The following is a 19,841-nucleotide window of genomic DNA, read 5'->3' as shown; positions in this document are numbered from 1 at the left end:
ATAACATGTACAAGAGGTTCATATATTACTCCTGATATTTTCTTTAAAGGATTTGTCAATATATCATCTACTGAAGCCGAATTTGCTCTCTTTAAATCACCAATAGCTTTTTGGTATTCATCAAATGATACTGGTAGCATATACAATGATTTATCTTCGTTTTGGGGCAAAAATCGTGTATAATCTGATGACTCATCCAGAAGATCTCTAACCAGTTCTTCACCAATTTTACTGAAATGCTTAGCAAATAATTCTGCGATATCCTTTTTTTCAGTTGATTCATTAGCGTCATTTCCATTATTAAGAAAAGTCGGCATAGCTCTTGGTTTATTTTTATTTAATTTATCACGCAAGATTTCCCACATTTTCTGCTGGGACGCAGCTGAAGATATTTCCTTCTCATAATAATTTCTTTCACTTTCTCTTAAAGTTCTAGTCAGAGTATTTTTGTACAATTTGAATTTCTGGATGTTTTCATCAGACGGATAGCTGCATTTAATTTTGTATAGTCTATTTTTTTTTCATTAATACATTTTAACAGTCTCGGGGATATCCATGGTTTTTGTGGCATTGACTTGGGTGTTTTCCTTTTAACTTTCGGACATATATCATTATAAACATCATTAAATGATTTATAAAGCATTTCCAATGCCTTGTTTGCATCCTCAGTACTGACTACTTCCTTCCAATCTACATTTCCTAGCTTAATAATTAAACGCACAATTGATTCATCATTTATTATACGACCTGTTTTTTCATTACGTTTATTTTTTTTAGATCTGGCCAAATTAAATTCAGAAATTATTACACCGTGATCTGAAATATCGTTTAATATGAAAAAAGTTGAAAGACAAGTACTATTAGAAAAAATATTATCAATTAATGTTGCTCCATTATCATCTATTCGAGTTGGAATCAGACATGATTGGAGCAGTCCTTGACAAAACATTAGTTCTAAAAATTCTCTTATCTTTGAATCATTTTGCTTTGCTTGAATTTTCATTAGGTCTAGGTTGAAATCACCAAAAATAAATATTTGCTTATTCATTTGTGATATTTTATTTAATAAAATTTCAAATTGCATCAAAAATTGATCTATGCTTCCGGAAGGTGGGCGATATAAAGATATCATAATTGTTGATTTGTTATTAACTTCACATTCCAGAATACACGTTTCAAAAATCATTTTTACATTCCAAATCATTAGGTCTCGTCTTATCTTCGATTCTAACTCTTTTCTTATGATAAATCCTAATCCACCATACTGATGGTGTTCACTATTGAAAAATTAACAAAATCATAATCGGACGTCCTGCTTTCCGTGTAGCCCCAGACGGTTGGCCAAAAAGGACAATCTTCGGCAATCTGTCAATCTTCATCCGCAGAACGTGCCCTAGCCATCTCAACCTTTCTTTAATTATAGCCCTAGAAGGCGGGATTGAACCACATTTTTCGTACAACCTACTGTTTGAAATACGGTCAGTCAGCTGGGTACCCAGAAAAATCCGTAGACAATTTCTCGGGAAACCATCTATTAATTTTCGTTCGCCTTTTGGAGGGCCCATGCTTCAGAGCCATATTTGACCACAGTCATCACTGTAGCTTCCAATATTCTAATCTTGGTTTGCACACTTATCTTCCTATTGTTCCGAACTATTTTTAACTGTAAAAAAAAACACCCTGTACCTTGGCTATTCTACTTTTAACATGTTCACTGCTCCCACCGTATTTAATAATAATACTACCAAGGTAAGTGAAGCTGCCCACCTGATCAAACTTTTCGTTACCCAACGACACCTTTTCATCTTCACTTATTCCTAGCCTTAGTGACTTCTTAACACATAACTTAGTCTTCTTAAAATTAATTTTCGCACCTATTCTAGCACCCTAAACTCGCAAAACCTCTAACAATTTATTCATTTTGCTCACACTTTCATCTAATATGGTTAAATCATCAGCATGATCTAAGTCCGGAAGAGTTTTTCCTCCCATTGGATTCCGTGGTCTCCAATTGCCTTAACTGTGCTCCTTAAGACGAATTCCATCAAAATTATCCATATAAAGGGGGATAGAACACAACCTTGCTTAACTCCTGATTTTATACAAAACCAGTTGCTAACCTCATTTCCTACCTTAACCGCAGCAGTATTATTCTCGTACATAGCACAAATCACTGTAATGTATTTGTCTGGTATACCATATAAGAATAAGACCTTTGCTAAAGCTCTTCTATCAATAGAATCGAACGCTTGCTCACAATATATAAAACTGAGGACCAAAGGTGTTTGACAACGAAGACACTTCTCAATTATTAACCTAAGAGTGAAAACTTGGACGACACATCCTCTACCTTTTCTAAAACCGCACTGTTCTTCTTCTTGACCTGAGTGAACTTTAAGAAGATTATAAATTGATACCTAGTTTACTTTAAACTTGACCTAAATTTCGATATTCATTAGTTCAGTGCTTTTGCTTGAATTAATACAGTGACTATTTCAATTGTGTGGTGGACTGCGATGGCCATAACAAGCACTGACGAAAAGCCTGAACTTGTATATTCTCCAGTGCTGAATTTTATTTAAAGCAGTTTTCTAAGCTCGCTTTCCGTGAAATAGACAATGATCCAGAAATCTACCAGCCATACCTGGGAAGATATCATGCTAAGCGCAAGGGTACTGTCTCTAACAGCACCGATCAACTAGGAGATCTTTCGAAACATCGTCCATCAAATCAAAGCCCGGATATAGGCAACCAATCTTCTGACCTGAGCATTAGACTAACTTAGACACAACAAGAACAGGAAGCGCTAAAAGCGAATCTCAGGGAAGAAATCTCACACAAGTTTCTGATCGCATGAACAATCAACTCCCGCAATTGGCTGAATCAACTATATCTGATGTATATGGTTCTTTGATGGTCAAGTATTCGCCAGAATTTGATCTTATTGAAAAGCAACTGAAATGGCAAAAAAAAGCTTCATGATCCTCGAAAAGCGAGTGAAAAAGATCAAAAACAGACTTGACGATATCGAGCAGGAAGATAGGCTGGATTCGCTTATCTTCAGTGGTGTCAAACAAGCTCAGGGTGCTGACGGATTGATTGCAGGCATTAAAGAGCTTTGGTTGAATCCAAAACTATTGCTAGCTTTTCCCTGGGTAATGTTTAAATCTTGGTCAGATTCATGACTACCAGGCAACAATTTTTGTGTTCCAAAGCATGAAACATGCCCTGAGTATTTTCATGATTATTTTTCCATAGAGCAGGAGCACCATATTTATGATATAAGAAATTCACAATTTTTAAGAGATGAAAAAAGAAAAAAGGTCAGATCATCATATATGGTTCATAATCTGGGCACTTTTGTTTGGAATAATCTGCCGGCTAGCATCAGGGAGTCTATCACTTTATACGGGTTTAGAAATAAATTGAAAACATTTTATTTAACTAATAAATTTTGGAGGGTGAGAGGTTTTTCAAGTTTTTTGCAGTTTTTTGGGGAAAGGGTGAAGGCTGAAACCGGTGAAAAATAATAAATAGAAATATTCTGTTGAATAGAGTTCATGTGTGTATGTTGTTGTTTTTAATATATAAGATAGGCTAGGTGGATAATCATGATTTGTTATGTTTAGATATTTATTTTTATAATATTTTATAATAGATATAAATCATACCAGGAATTTGCAGCAGAAGACCTTAGGACTTTCTTTTTGCTGCAATAATTTATAAGTAGTGTCATTTTTATTTATGTTTAGATTGTGGATAAAAATAAAACCTACCTGCCTACCTAAACAAATTATTATAAATTAGTTAAAAAAGAAAAAGAAAAAAAAAAGAACATTCTTGGGAAAAAAAAAGACTCATTCAGCACATGGGAGCTGCTCTCAAGTTAACCCTATGTTGTCACAATAGTTAAATAAATAGAGAATGGAATACTAAGCCCTGATGATGACAGTATAAGCGGAAAAGTAGGTCTATTAGCAGCGAAAATTCCCTTGCGTCTCAAAAGCGTACCCTCAATATCCACATAAAAATAATCTTTTCACTAGGCAATTCCCCCACCCCCTCCCTTTCAACTTTGCCAACCTGGCACCACTTCAAAAACAAGTTCCCGTAAAAACTTTTAAAACCAACACAGCTCTTCACAAAAGATATTGAAAAATTAATCTGCCACTGTGACACACATGGGCTGTAAATCAACAAGAATAAAATAGAAGTTACGAGGTTCAACCCTGGTCTCTCCTGACCCTAACATGGTATCCAATTATCTCAGTAGCAGTTATACTTGGTCTCATCCTTAGCTCAGACTGCTACTTTAGAAATTTAGAAAAAAATAAATATTTCTAAATACTTTAGAAATAGAAATAAAGTTACACCTTACGATCGTTGGTTGCTTTGCAACACCCGGATTTACCCGTAATACAACTCAAACTGGCATATCTACATAATGTGTGGCCATTATTCGACTGCACATGTCCAGTTTGTGGCCCTCAAATTGCACAACACAGAATATCTCAGCAATGACATCAAAACTGCCTCAAAACGTGCTGCAAAAATCATACTCAGTACAAATTATGTGTCATGTGAGTCCGCTCTCAAATCACAAAAATTCCTACTCTGCGTGAGCGCAGATAAGAACTTATCTCCAAAATTTGGACACTCATTACTCGCAATTCAGAAGCATCGTTCTTTGCTCTCCACCTCTTTGTTAAAAGCGTCTGCCAACCAGAAGTAAGAATGAAGTGCATTTATTCGTTCGTTATTTGTTGACCTGATGTTGTAAAAATAGCATGACTTAGATCCTATGCGCAAATTATGAAATTAATTTTTGTTAAATGAATCTTGAAGAACTTTCGTCTGATACATAGCTGATACGATTATTAGATAAACCTCACTCTCCCATTTCTTTATTACCTTTACGACATCGACGTTATTTAATGTAAACTGTACAGTTTTTTTTTACTTTCTTTTTGCAGTCTTTTTGTTTAACGAAATTATGCTTTGTTTTCATTTTTTTTGGTCACGAGATCAAATTCATCTTGGGTTTTTATTTAGTTTATTATCTTTAAATTTTATAAATCTGAACAGTTTTTAACCATTCTGACGAGTCCTATTACATTTTTTTTCTTTTGCTATACTTGTTCAATCCAAAAATCAATTTGAAAATCGGGGCTTGTGATGGCCGGAATCGGGGCGTCACCATTGGTTCGGTACACCATCCTGGGAAAAATACAAACTTTTCCTTAAAGTTGTGACCAATTTAGATAATGTTTAAAAAAAAGAACTATATAGCCACTTTCAAGTCCGGCACTCGGCACGCGAAAGGCTTGTATATAACAGAGGCGCTATTTGGACCAAATCTTGGGGTGGGCATAAACTCCATCTTGCCTCCCCCCAACTCACATCGTGTCGCGTAATGATCTAGGAAATGGGCATTTGACAGAACTCGAGATTTTCATTATGTATCTTACCTACTTTCAAATTTTACAATAATTAATAGCAAATAGCGTAATTACCCCAAGGGTCGTCAAGTAATTACGCTCTTTGGTTAATAGGCGTGCAGTAATTTCAAATTAATTGGACAGAATGGATTATGTTGGACATAATGGATTATTATGGCCGGCAAAGGGCCCTTTGTGGTGGAAGCTGCCCCCCCTGGAAAATCTGGGGTGGGCATTTGCCCACCCCTGACCCCCCCCCCCCCCAATGGCGCCTCTTGTATATAATGATTGTCGTTGTCGCTTGTCTTCTAACTGCAGAAAATGCGAACTTCTTGATGTCATAGTGTCACAATATGTTTGATGCAAACACCCTACAAAAAATACTAAAAAAGTATATAATTCTAACAAAAAGATGTTTTAAATAAATACGCAGTTGCTCGTTTCAAGAGTAACAGATAAATTCATAATCACTTTGTTTGAAGTCATTAGGTTTCAAATAAGCAATAACAATTGATTTGAGAAAATCTGGCGTGAAATCAGTTCCTCCTTCCTGTTAGTGCATCAGCGCAATGTAATCATGCATTTAATTGAATTTGTTTTCTTCTGGAATTCGTTACGATTGGCATTGTTGTTTCTCTTATCAGCAGGTTTTATTTATGATTTGGTGTATTCGTTGTGATAATGGCTCTCAAATGTCTTCGAGCCGCAAATCTCGCTTGTGCTATATTTCCGTGCATCATTATCTCCAACTTTTTTCAGTTGAATTAAGAAACTCTGTCTTGAATTCAATTCCTCCTCTCTTCTTCTATCCTTTTCTATCCTTTATAGCCGACTTCGAGACCAGACCCCAGTAGTTGCCACGCGGCAGGCTTTTATATATTGATTTTTGATGCAAGTGGCAACCTCCAAATGAGTCACCTATGTTTACCACCCTTTCGTCGTAATTCATTCTCTTCAAGTGTGCTCAAAAATGCGACATCACTCACGTGAATCTTTTTATCCAAAATCAGGACTCTTAACCAATCTTCTCAAACTCGTGACCTATAGATCGTTCTTGTAGGCCAAAAAATCCCAGGATACCAATTAAAATTTTCGAGAAAAATATATAAAAATACAGAATTATTGCTCGTTGAAAGAGATAAAATATATATATATATATATATATATATATATATATATATATATATATATATATATATATATATATATATATATATATATATATATATATATATATATATATATATATATAAGCTTTATGAATCTACTGCTCTAGCGGGGACTCCCCCCGGCCACTCGGCGTGTCCCCAGGTGACGATAGGGGAACACCCTACAGATAAGTAGGGTAGAGGCACATAAGAGGCACAAACCAAGGGGGGACCTTGTCCCTGGGGTCCATAATAGAAACTGAGGCACCCTCTCCCGGGGCTATAAATACAGTTGAAGGAGGAAGAGGGACCCTCATATGTACATTCAATAGGGTCCACCGGCGTGTACACACATACTAGAAGCTACAAACCTTCTCCCGGTAATGGGTTAAATTGCATGGTGACATGAAAATTGGAACTTGGAACGTTATGTTACGACGTTAAAAAATGACTATCGTATTGATACTTTGACTAATGAATTCAGTTGATTCGAACTAGGCTTATTAGGAGTTTCAGAAGCCAATATCCCACGTGTGGAAAGCATCAAATTAAGTGATATAGAATTTGTTTACTCAGGCAGGAAGGATGGGATACATAGGCAGGGAGTAAAGCTCATGATGAACGAGGAAGCTGCCAAGTTTTGTTTAGGCGGGGAAGGTATTAATAATAGAATATAGTTTGCTCATTTTATGACTCAAAAGATCAGGGTATCAGTCATAGTAGTATATGCCCCTGTTGAACCACGTGACGGAGATGCTGGTTCGTTATTATTTTGAAATATCCCGGTAGAAATATGGTGTTCTTACTGGGAGATTTCAACGCCCATGTCGGTAGAAATAGGGATAGATGGTATCCTAGCCTGGATAAATTTGATGTAGGAAAAGAAAACAGTAATGGCAACAGACTTTTGCAATTTTGTAGGTACAACAATCTAGTTATAATCAATACGGTGTTTGGTCATAAAATGACCCATAAGTTGACATGGCATTCACGTGATGGTAAGACAGCAAAACTTATTGATTATGTTATAGTAAACCGAAGACTGCCAGGAACAATACAAGATACTAGGGTAAATAGGAGTGCTGTTATTGATGTTCAAAATAAAGATCATCATTGAGTAGTGTCTAGGATTAAGTTAAAGCTGAAATTTCGAAAGGGTAACTACCTCCCGGAAAGATACGATGTTGGAAGACTCCAGGATGAGACTTTGAGAGAAAGTTTCCAGAAACAGATGAATGCTAAACTTGAGATTTTAAAATTTGACAATGTGGAAGATGGCTGGAATAATTTTAGAAAAACAATTTGTGAAGCTGCTGATGGTGTCGTAGGGAAGAAAGTTAAGACTGCAGCTAGAAATATTAGTGAAAAGCTTTATGTGTAATAGAGAGGAGAAGGAGTTTCTACAAGAATTTTCTGAGTTATAGACATATGAAATCAAAAGGAATGTAAAAAAAAAGGCTGAGAAAGAATTAAAATCAGAACTAAGGAGGCCATGGATAAAATTACTGAGGATCTGGAAGATGCAGCTAGACGGCATATTAGTAAAATATCTGTCTGTCATGTTAATAAATTGAGAGGGAGTAGTCAATCCGGACTTTCCCAGTTAAAGATAGGAACGGGGCCGCAATTAGTGATGAGGAAAGAGTTAAAGAAAGATGGGCGGAACATTTTGAGAATGTGCTAAGCCAAGATACTGTTGAAGGAAAAGATATTTAATACCTTGGATGTGAAGGAAGACTTGTTTTGTGAGGAGGAACTAGTGACAGTACTAAAAGTATAAAAAAAAATAATACAGCTCCAGGTTCTGATAGTGTGCTAAATGAGTTTCTTAAATATGGTGGCTTGGAGGTTAGAAATAAGTTACTGAAGATTATGACTATGATTTTAAAAAAAGGGGAAATTCCTAAAGATTTTAAGAAAACCTAAATTAAACCACCGTATAAGAAAGGCGATAAGAATAAGCGTTGTAATTATCGAGGCATTAGGTAGCAAATTACTCAGTAATATGATACTTTTTAGACTGAGAGATGCTGTAGACAAAATTTTATGAGATGAACAGTGTGGTTTTTGAAAAGCTAGAGGATGTGTCGACACAATTTTCACTCTTGGGCTAATAATTGAGACGTGCCTTCGTCGTCAAACACCTTTTTCCTCAGTTTTATAGATTATGGGCAAGCGTTCAATTCTGTTGATAGAAGAGCTTTGGCAAAGGTCTTATCCTAATGTAGTATACCAGACAAACACATTAAAGTGATTAGTGCAATGCACGAGAATAATACTGCTACGGTAGGAAATAAGGATAGCAGCGGGTTTTGTATCAAATCAGGAGTTAAGCAGGGTTGTATTCTATCCCCCTTTATATGGATCATTTTGATGGACTTTGTCTTAAGGAGCACATGAAAGGCAATGGGAGAACACGGAATCAAATGGAGAGGAAAAACTTTCCTGAACTTGGATTATGCTGATGATTTAAGCATCCTAGATGCAAATGTGAGCAAAATTAATGAACTTTTAGAGGTTTGTGAGTTCAGGGTGCTGGAATAGGTTTGAAAATTAGTGTTAAGAAGACTAAGTCACTAAGGCTGGGAATAAGCGAAGATGAAAAGTTGATGTTGGGTAACGAAATAATTGATCAGGTGGGCACCTCCACTTACCTTGGTAGTATTATTAGTAAAGCCGGTTGGAGCAGCGAAAATGTTAAAAATAGAATAGCCAAGGCTCAGAGTATTTTTTTCACAGTTAAAGATTAGAATATTGGAAGGTACAGTGATGACAATAATCAAATATGGCTCTGAAGTATGGGCGTTCCGAAAAGCGGATGAAAATTTACTAGATGTTTTCCTACTGATTGTTGTGGGTAACCGTGTGACTGACCGTATCTCAAACAGTAGGTTGTACAAAAAGTGTGGTTCAATCCCGATTTCTAGGGCTATAATGAAAGAAAGGCTGAGATGGCTAGGACAAGTTCTGGGCATGAAGGATGACAGATTGCCAAAAATTGTCCTTTTCGGTCAACCGTCAGGGCTAAACGGAAAGAAGGTCGTCCTCGTCTAGCGTGGGAGGATGTCATAAAAAGAGATTGAAAGGAAATGAGAACTTCCTGGGAGGATGTAAAGAGGGAGGCTTTGAACAGATTGGGAGAAAGAAGGGGTGTGCTTAGCTGTGTTAGCTGTGTGCGGCTTGGTGCTGCAGTGAGTTGTTAGTAGCAGTAGTGATTCCTAAGATATTGCTGATATGTCATTTTGACGATTTGAATATGTTGAAAAAACATACTATGGGAATCGAGATTATGAAGTTGCACAAGTTTTTTTCATGGTTAAAATCCTATCAACTACCCATTACCGTTGTGAGTCGTGGGAGGGGGGGGCAACTACGGTGATTAGATTTGGTTATAATCGCAGAAATTGGTTAATAACCCAACCTAACCTAAGAACAAACAAAAAATTAAATGGAAAAAAAAATATTTTTGGCTTTTTCACACTTGGGCTTTGAGCCAAAAAGACTTTTCAGCTTAGAGGGGCTCAAAGAACCAGTAATTTCATATTCCTGCTTTGGTCACACTTTTCATAACAAAAAATCAAAGTTTTCAGTAAAAATAGAGCTTTAAAAAGTTTCGTGGAAACACCATTTTTGTAAGGTTAAAAAAATAGATCTAGCAAGGTATAAGTTTACTATCGAACCAACCAATCTGAGAATCTTATGTATAGTATCTTTAAGGTTGTTGAACATACTGCGCTACTTTAAGTTTCCTCGTGAAAGATTATATACCCACATCATTATGTGAGGGTATCTTGACTCGTGTCTCAAAAAGAATAACTAGCTTCAATTTTGCGATTGCTTTTACCCGGTTGTAATTTACTCAGTTATCTTTTTTTTTTTTTTTAAATCTCTTTGCTACTAATTTTGGACAGGTATGATCCTGCTGATCATAAACCTTTCAAGAGAGAGGTGGAACATTCACTGAAATTTGGCTTTGCTTGGGGAGATATCCATAGATGTACGTGATTCTTTTGAGTCGACCCTATAATTGCAAGCTATATAAGGTTTTCTTCAGTGTGGGATAATCATCTCTATTTGTCTACGTTTTGGTCCCACAAGGTTCCTATCAAACAGTTTGTGGTAACGAACTGTAGTAAGGAGCGACCCGGCTCAATAGTAAACGAAACTCTAAAAAACGGAATTTTGATGCTAAAAGATACATCAAAAGAATCGAATTTTCATGCTGATTTTAAATATATAAGTTTCATCAAATTTTATGTTTGTCATCAAAAGTTACGAGCCTGAGAAAATTTGCCTTATTTTGGAAAATAGGGGGAAACACCCCCTAAAAGTCAAAGAATCTTAACGATCACACCATCGCATTTAGCGTATCAGGGAACCCTATAGCAAAAATTTCAAGCTCCTATCAACAAAAATGTGGAATTTCATATTTTTTGCCAGAAGACAGATCACGGGTGCGTGTTTATTTTATTTTCTTTTTTTCCAGGGGTCATTGTATCGACCATGTGGTCCTAGAATGTCGCAAGAGGGCTCATTCTAACGGACATGAAAAGTTCTATTGCCCTTTTTAAGTGACCAAAAAATTGGAGGGCACCTAGGCCCCCTCCCACGCTCATTTTTTCCCAAGGTCCACGGATCAAAATTTTGAGATAGCCATTTTGTTCCGCATAGTCGAAAACCCTAATAACTATGTCTTTTGGATGACTCACTCCCCCATAGTCCCTGGGGGAGGGGCTGCAAGTTACAAACTTTGTCCAGTGTTTACATACAGTAATCGTTATTGGGAAGTGTACAGACGTTTTCAGGGGGATTGTTTTAGTTTGGGGGGGGGTCGAGGGGAGGGTGTTATTTGGGAGGATCTTTCCTTGGAGGAATATGTCATGGGGGGAGAGAATTTCAATGAAAAGGGCGCGGGATTTTCTAGCATTACAATAAAAAAAACAAAAAACAATGAAATAATAAACATGAAAAGTTTTTTCAACTGAAAGTATGGAGTAGCATTAAAACTTAAAACGAACAAAGATTAGTACGCATATGAGGGGTTCTAAAAATAATTTAGCATAAAGAGCGAGGTATTTAGGAGGAGATAAATACCTTGTTCTTTATGCTAAAGTATTTTTAGTAATTTCAAGTATTTATTCTATGGCCTTTCTGATTCAGGGATCATTCTTAAAGAATTGGGACAAAACTTAAGATTTAGCGTAAAGAGCGAGGTATTAACGAGGGGACAAACCCCCTCATATACACAATAAAAAATATAAGAATATAAAAGTTTATTACGAAAAATAATTCTTAAGTTATGTATATTTTTTACTAATGAAAACGTTCGTTAAAAATTAAAAGTTCTAGTTGCCTTTTTAAGTAACCGAAAAATTGGAGGGCAACTAGGCCTCCTTCCCCACCCCTTATTTCTCAAACTCGTCTGATCAAAATTAAGAGAAAGCCATTTAGCCAAAAAAAGAATTAATATGCAAATTTCATTTTAATAATTTATGAGCGGAGAGCCAAAATCAAAAATGCATTAATTCAAAAACGTTCAGAAATTAAATAAAAACTAGTTTTTTTTTAACTGAAAGTAAGGAGCGATATTAAAACTTAACGAACAGAAATTACTCCGTATACGAAATGGGTTGCCAAAAGTTTATTACGAAAGTTAATTCTTAAGTTATGTATATTTTTTACTAATGAAAAGGTTCGTTAAAAATTAAAAGTTCTAGTTGCCTTTTTAAGTGACCGAAAAATTGGAGGGCAATTAGGCCTCCTTCCCCACCCCTTATTTCTCAAAATCATCTGATCAAAACTAAGGGAAAGCCATTTAGCCAAAAAATGAATTAATATGTAAATTTCATTCTAATAATTTATGAGCGGAGAGCCAAAATCAAAAATGCATTAATTCAAAAACGTTCAGAAATTAAATAAAAACTAGTTTTTTTAACTGAAAGTAAGGAGCGATATTAAAACTTAAAACGAACAGAAATTACTCCGTGTATGAATTGGGTTGCCCCTCCACAATCCCTCGCTCTTTACGCTAAAGTTTGACTCTTTGCCACAATTCTACTTTTTAAAACAATTAAAAACTTTAGCGTAAAGAGCGAGGGATTGCGGAGGGGACAACCCATTTCATATACGGAGTAATTTCTGTTCGTTTTAAGTTTTAATATCGCTCCTTACTTTCAGTTAAAAAAAAACTAGTTTTTTTATTTAATTTGTATATAAGTTAAGTTTCCATAGAAGTGAAATTTATTTGTACCGAAGAGTTACACGGTTTGACATCCAGTTCTGCAACTTAGCAAGTCACCTCTCATATACGATTGATAATATCCTCCTGTCTGACAATCTGCAGCCACTATATTTATCTATATTTCAATGTCATACAAGTACCTTTGCCTCCTATACAAAATATCGATCTGCAGTGCACGATCCCTCGCTATCAAAGTATTATAGGAGAAACTGAGGAAGTCTAAAAGAGTTCTTTGATAAGAAATAGTCATTTTAATAAGAAACTGCTAGACCCCCCTTTAAAACATTTTTTTCATTCTAATATTTTTTTTCTTGATTCCTATTAAGATGTTTTTTACGGTTTGTGAACGGAAACAAAGTCGCTCACTATTTTTTAGATTTTGTAAATATCTGGTTAGCGTTCGATCTCATTTGAATTCCCATGTGCATAGAGGTTATAGTGTTTGTCAAATTTGCAAGACAATGGATTTACTAAATTTAGATTCAGGAGCTGTTCCGTTCCAGTGGTAGATTACCCCCTTGAATTGCTTGATTTCGACTTTGTTTTATTGACATGGTCACACGTCCCCGGTTAGAAATTTTCTTTCTTTTTTTGGAAATTTTTCTTTTCCTGCCTTCATCCTCTTGCTACATTTTATTGTTATATATATTATAATTTCTACTACTTATTGTCGGTGAGTCATTTTCTTGGTCTTTTTTTCCAAGGACAAGCAGCAAAGTTATTACCAATTTTGCGACACCCGTCCCTTACTCGAACCCCATGCTCCAGAAATCGGGCCCCATGCCCCTTATTGCCAAGCAGAATATTAATCCATTGTGCAACCACACGTTTCCTACACCAAGTCCATTTTAGAAGCAACTGATATTGCCTCTGCAGAAGTTCTAATCAATAAACTGCCTCGAAATCAAGGAGGTTCTCACATCTTATTACCACAATACCAGCAATTACTTTTTAAAGCTAATAACAAATACTTTCCAAAAATCCCAAATTCAGGACATAAATCCCATAATCTATGGGAAAATCCCAGGGAATGACAGTGATGGCTGCACGAATAAATGTAGAGAAAAATAAACAAGAGGGAGATCAAGCAAATAGAAACTGAAGATGAAGCAATAGAAAAAAATAGAAGTAAAGGACAAGAAGGGGAAGAAGAATTAAACTGTGTTTCATATATAGGCACATAAGTATAAGGAGAAACGATAAAACAAGAAAAAAAAGAAAAAGAAGAATGGGCTCAACAAAGATAAATTGAGACAGAATTAATGAGACAGAATAGTAAGATAACAAAATAAGAAATACAGAGGACTGAAATTCTTTAAAGGGTGCTGATTTATTCTTAATTTAAAATTAAAGGTCGAAGACTAAAAAACGTACCTGGTCTTTGGAAGAAGAGCTGGCTAACCGCATCTGAATGTTGGTTAACCGAAGGACACGTAGTTTTTTACAACCTCCTTGTAGTTTTTCAATGTTGATTAATGCAATATCTTTATTATAGTTTTTAACATTGGATAAATCAAGTACTTGTAAGTTATTGCAGGAGGCCTGGAAAAATGAAGCCAGATTACAAAATAGGATTTATATAGCCTACAACTTAAATAGCATATTAGTGAAAAATTATATATGAAAAATTTAAAATTTTACAGCAGCCTATATAGCAACTTCTTCAGTTATATTTGTGATTATTTTCTGTTTACTTAATTATTCCTATCAATAGTAATATTCAATTTTTGTTTTAATCATACGTAAATTTAGAAAAGCATAGACAATATGACATCCTAAAAATTTTGCAAGTCTGACAAACGTTTTCATAAACAAACGGTCCATTAGCGAATTCCTCCTTATCATCGAAAGTGGTCAGGAATTTATGGTTTGACCGTGAAATATGACTGAAAAGATCAATGAAATTTTACATGTGCCTTCTAGAGAGAAGAACACAATCTACACTTTACCGAAAACACTTTTCGAGCTTTGTGTTTTTATTTCTCAGGACACAGAAAAATACAATCACAACCAGGATTACTAAAAATAAAACAAATAAATGAGGATTAACACTTTAAAATATACATACTGATATTTGTTCCTGAAAGTCTTATTAGTTTTGGATGTACTAAAGTTCAAAAGATAAAAAGTTCAAAACATGTTGTTTTCAGGAAGATGCAAATTATGTTCTGTTCTTTAAAAGGCGCAAGGGGTACTAGCCCTACTCCTTTTTCTGGTAGTTCATGCTAGTTTTAAGTTTGACTTTGTTTTTGTTGTTGTAACTTTATTGTAAAACTGTATTGTTTTTTTTTCTTTTATTGTAAACCAGCAGGCACATAGTTTGTTCTGTTCAAGATCGCCCTTACCATTTCCCTGAAACTACTACTTTAATGCCATTAACATTAGCAATTGTAATAGCGGTGGTAGTGATAGTAGTATGACCACCTAGAGTAGTAAAAGTGAAAGCAGAATTAGAGTTAGTAGTAGAGGTAGTAGTATTCACAGAGTGCCCTTTTGGTTAATTCGACACCCGGGATATAGCTAATACACCCTTTCGATACCCTGCATAAACAAAGTGTATTTTGATTTAGTCAAACATTCTCCTCAAAATCCCTGTAAGTTTCACCTTTATACCATTAGCCTTAGTAATATTAGTACTAGCAGCAGTTACACTAGCATATTAGTTCAACACACCCTCATCATTAAGTGAAAGTTTTCTCCTTAATAGCCTTAGTAGTAGTAGTAGAAGTAGTTGTATTAGTATGCAAAGAACCATTTTGTTGATTTAACCTCCTTCTAAACAATAACTGAAAGTGTCATCTTGACACTCTAAGCTGTTCCTGGGATATAACTCTTACACCCTTTTGATATGCATCGACAGAGTAGGTCTCGATTTACTTCAATACCCCCCTCAAAATTTCCTAAAAGTTTCACCATAACGCCCTCAGCTTTAGTGATAGTAGCAGTAGTATGGATATACTGCCTTGTCGTTAGTTTCATCACCCCCTTTAACATCCCTAGAGGTTTCAAGATAATACCTTAAGATGTTCCTGTTATATTGCAGATACGCCCTGTTGACAACCTACACGCACAAATGCGTTTTGATTCAGTTCCCCCTAAAAAATCCCTGTGAATTTCACATGAATATCCTTAGCCTAATTAGTAGCAGGGGTCGTAGTAGTAGTAGCAGCAGAAGTAGCCGATGTTGTATTAGCATCGATATACCAATGATCCCTTTTCGTTTAGTTTAATATGCCCCTCAACATGCACTGAAAGTTTCCAATAAGATTCAAAGCCATTCCTGAGAAATTGTTGATACGCCTTTTTGGCAAAATGCGTGCACATAATGTGTTTCGATTCTGTTCAATATATCCCTAAACACTCTCTTTAACCAATAGCATTTAACCCAAGAATTATGGTGCAACTAATATCAAAAATTGTTGCTAATTTTTTTTTCAAAGTGTAAATAGTGAGTCAAAATCTGGATTGTTGCTGAGAAATATCGAGAAGATTAAAAATGTTCATTTTTTAATCAATGATAAAAGACTGGCAATTAAAAACCAATAAAAATTAGTTTTAAGAATATTTTTTTCATAAAAGAAGGGTTTCAAAGATAAGTAAAGAGCTATATTATAAAAAAGATGAGCAAAAATAAAGTAATGTTACTTTCCAAGCCTAAAACTACCATAAATCGCCATCAGTAAATTCTTAGGCATTCAGTAAATCAGGCAGTAAATTCATTCAGTAAAAATTCATTCAGTAAATTAGGCAGTAAATCCTTAGGCATTACTAATACATCCTTTTGACAACCTGGATGCACACAGTGTGTGTTTTGATTTAGTTTCAATATTCCCTAAGATTTTTAACTTAATTATCCTTAGCTTTCTCAGCAGTAACTAACAGCGGTAGCAGTTGTAGTACGCATTTATTACAATTTGGTTAGGTGAACATCTCCCCTGAAAGTTTAAACGAAACACTATTTGATTTAGCTCATCCTTTGCCATATCATTCCCTGACATTTTCACTTTAATACCCTTAGACTTAGTGGTAGTCGTTGTAGTAGTAGCGTACATATAATGGCTTTAAGTTCACCCCTCTTATCATTCCCGGAAAGTTCCAAATCAATAATTTAAGCCATTCCTGAGAGCACACCACACAGTGGTAAATGGGTGTAAACATCACTAAGCTTCCCGCCGATCAAGGTGGCGCCGAAACGCCACACAAAGAAATTTTAGCCTAGTAAACCACATAGCATTTGCACTGGATTCTAATTAATGGATAATTTTTCTAGGTTTGTCTATTTAGGTGGCTTTTTGAGCTAAAAAAAACCCCTTCCAAGCTAATTTATCTATTATGGGTTGACTCCACTTAGTAGCATAACTATAGGCTCCTCAAAGAAGGACGAGGATCCCTCGAGTGCAAACTTAGCAGGGCCCATCGGTGTATGAACACGTCCCGTGTGTTAACAACCTTTCTTCCAGCAATAGTTTAAGTTGCATGATGACGAAGAACGCCATCTTGGGAGGAAAGAAAGGCAGCTACGGATAGAAGGATCTCCTTCTGTAGAAGGACAACTGCAGCAGGGCGTAAGATCCAGATTTATGGACAAAGGCCTCTGCAAAGGGCTGCCTCGACCCTTTCGGGGTACCCACAAGACTGTAAACCTTGCGGTCAACTCTATTCCCGATTGAAAAGTGGTGCCCCTCGAAGAAATTATAGCCTAGTAAACGACACAGTATTTGCATGGAATTCTCTAATGGCTAATTCTTCTAGGAATTGGCGGTTGTTTAATATTACAATATGAGAATTGAACTTGAAATGTTACTTGAAATCTTAAAATAGTAACTATCATAATGATATTTTGAATGATGCATTCAGACGCTTCAAACTGGACTGATTGGGAGTTTCGCAAACTCCCAGGTGAAGGAAACATGATATTAGGTGATACAGAATTCATTTACTCAGGCAGGAAGGATAGGGTGCATAGACAGGGAGAAGGAGTCATGATGAATAAGGAAGTTGCCAAGTCTTGCTTGGGTTAGAAAGATATTAAGAATAGAATACTAGTCATATGACGAAAAAGTGCAAGGTATCAGTCATAATAGTATAATTCTGTAGAATCGACTGACGGAGATAATAGTCACTCGTGAATTTTCGCTACAGCTACATGAGCAAATAGACATGGTCCCAGGTAGAAATATATTGTATTGCTGGGAGATTTTAACGCCCAGATCGGTAAAAGTAGGGATAGATGGTATCGTTGTAGGAAAATTTGGTGTAAATTTGGTGTAGGAAAAGAAAACAGTAATGACTACAGACTGCTTCAGTTTTGTAGGTATAACAACCTAGTTATAACCAATACAGTTTAGGGTCGTAAAATGACTGCTAAGTTAACATGATATTCAATTGATGGTAAGACAGCTAACATTATTGATTATGTTATTGTAAACCGAACACTGAGAAGATCAATACAAGATACGTGGGTATATTGGAGTGTTGTAATTGATATTTAAAGCAAAGATCACCATCTAGTTGTCTGGGGATATTTAAAGCTGAAATTTAGGAAGGGTAACTACCTTTCGGGAAGCTATGACTTTGATAAACCCCCGGATGAGAAATAAAAATAAACTGTAGGCTGTACGAAAATATATGGTTCAATCCCGCTTTCTAGGGCTATAATGAGAAAGGTTGGACTGGATAGGGCACAATCTACAGATGAAGGATGATGGATTGCCAATAACTGTCGTTTTTGGCCAACCGTCTAGGGCCAAACGAAAAGCAGGTCGTCCCCGGTTAGGGTGGGAGGATGACATAAAATAAAAACATAAAACATAAAAACATAAAAATTTAAGATAAATTGGAATTTCCTGGATGGGTGTAGAGAGGGAGGTGTTGAATAGATTGGGATGGAGGAGGAGCGTGCGTAGTCGTGTCGGCATAGGCGGCTTGGTGCTAGAGTGAATTGTTAGCAATAGTAGTAATAGTGACGTCAGAGGTATGATACAGACGATCATGAATTTTATTTTTGAAAAGTGAAATTCACCTAGAGATATTAGGAAATCTATAATGAAACATCTTCATATGTGTAGGTGACCAAAGTTTTTTTTTACAAAACATTTCTTTGGAAAGTAGAATACTTAGCAGGATGAAAGTTATTACACTAAGAAATGTTAAGATAAAGTTTTTAATTCAACTAACGAATTTCCTCTTAAATCAATAATTGACAAGTGCCTGAATCATCAGACCCCTTTACTCATAAGTTTTATTGATTAGAAATAGGTATTTGATTCACTAAGAAAAAAGCTTTAATGAAGGTCCCATCTTTGAAATGGTATAAAGATGATAATAGTTGGTTTAAGGCGAAATAATATGCTAAGTAAGGTTACGTACCGGTTAATATTAATAATTTGATAACTTTGGCCTAAAGATGTGAAAGACGTATGTTCTTAAGACTTCGCGGTTGTGACAGGGTTAAGCGGCATACAGCTTTGATGCGGGATGCAGAACTACATAATAGCAGATTTTTTTCTAGTTTTAACTAAAATTTGACACCAAATTGCCTTACAGTAACGATAATGACAAAATCAGATAATCCAAAACTGCATATTTAGTGTTGATAAAGAAAAGCGAGGTGATACCCACCCGGTATTAAAAAGTTACTTTGAAGTTACCATCAATTACGACTTACCGCAATGGCATTGATGACATTGGATAATCCAGAAGTACTGTTTGCCGCCAAGTTGAGGTGAGTGAGTCGCGAGCCCAGTATTTTCGTTATATCCGTTATGGCACTTTGAGACACCGGGCTGCTTTTACCACTTTGTGTAATATCCTGAAAAAGAAAGCAGACCAGAGTAATAAACAAAAATAAAGAAGAACAGACAAATAAACAAAATAATAGATATATAAAAAAACTGAAACATAAAACAAGAAAACAGAAAACTTTCAGAAATGTAAAGTTTACCAAGAAGTAGAAGATTGGCTATATCAGAACGGAGACGATAAAAAGAAAAGGGAAAAAATTCGCTAGCTTCA

At 35.7% G+C, this 19,841-nt stretch overlaps 1 protein-coding gene across 2 annotated transcripts in view; it reads right to left on the bottom strand.

Annotated features, from left to right (window-relative positions):
- The window catches only part of LOC136041352 (uncharacterized), a 96,709-nt gene that overhangs the window by 13,978 nt on the left and 62,890 nt on the right, over positions 1 to 19,841 (bottom strand). For both annotated transcript variants that reach the window (XM_065725996.1, XM_065725995.1), the window contains exons 4-5: positions 19,495 to 19,638; positions 14,202 to 14,369 (exon numbers count right to left, since the gene is read on the bottom strand). In XM_065725996.1, the coding sequence (XP_065582068.1) occupies positions 14,202 to 14,369; positions 19,495 to 19,638 (312 nt within the window). The remainder of the gene's footprint in view (positions 1 to 14,201; positions 14,370 to 19,494; positions 19,639 to 19,841) is intronic.

The sequence above is a fragment of the Artemia franciscana genome, unplaced genomic scaffold (genome assembly GCF_032884065.1).
Source record: "Artemia franciscana unplaced genomic scaffold, ASM3288406v1 PGA_scaffold_168, whole genome shotgun sequence".
NCBI lineage: Eukaryota > Metazoa > Arthropoda > Branchiopoda > Anostraca > Artemiidae > Artemia > Artemia franciscana.
The sequence above is the reverse complement of the archived record's forward strand: the minus strand, read 5'-3'. Positions and strand labels throughout refer to the sequence as shown.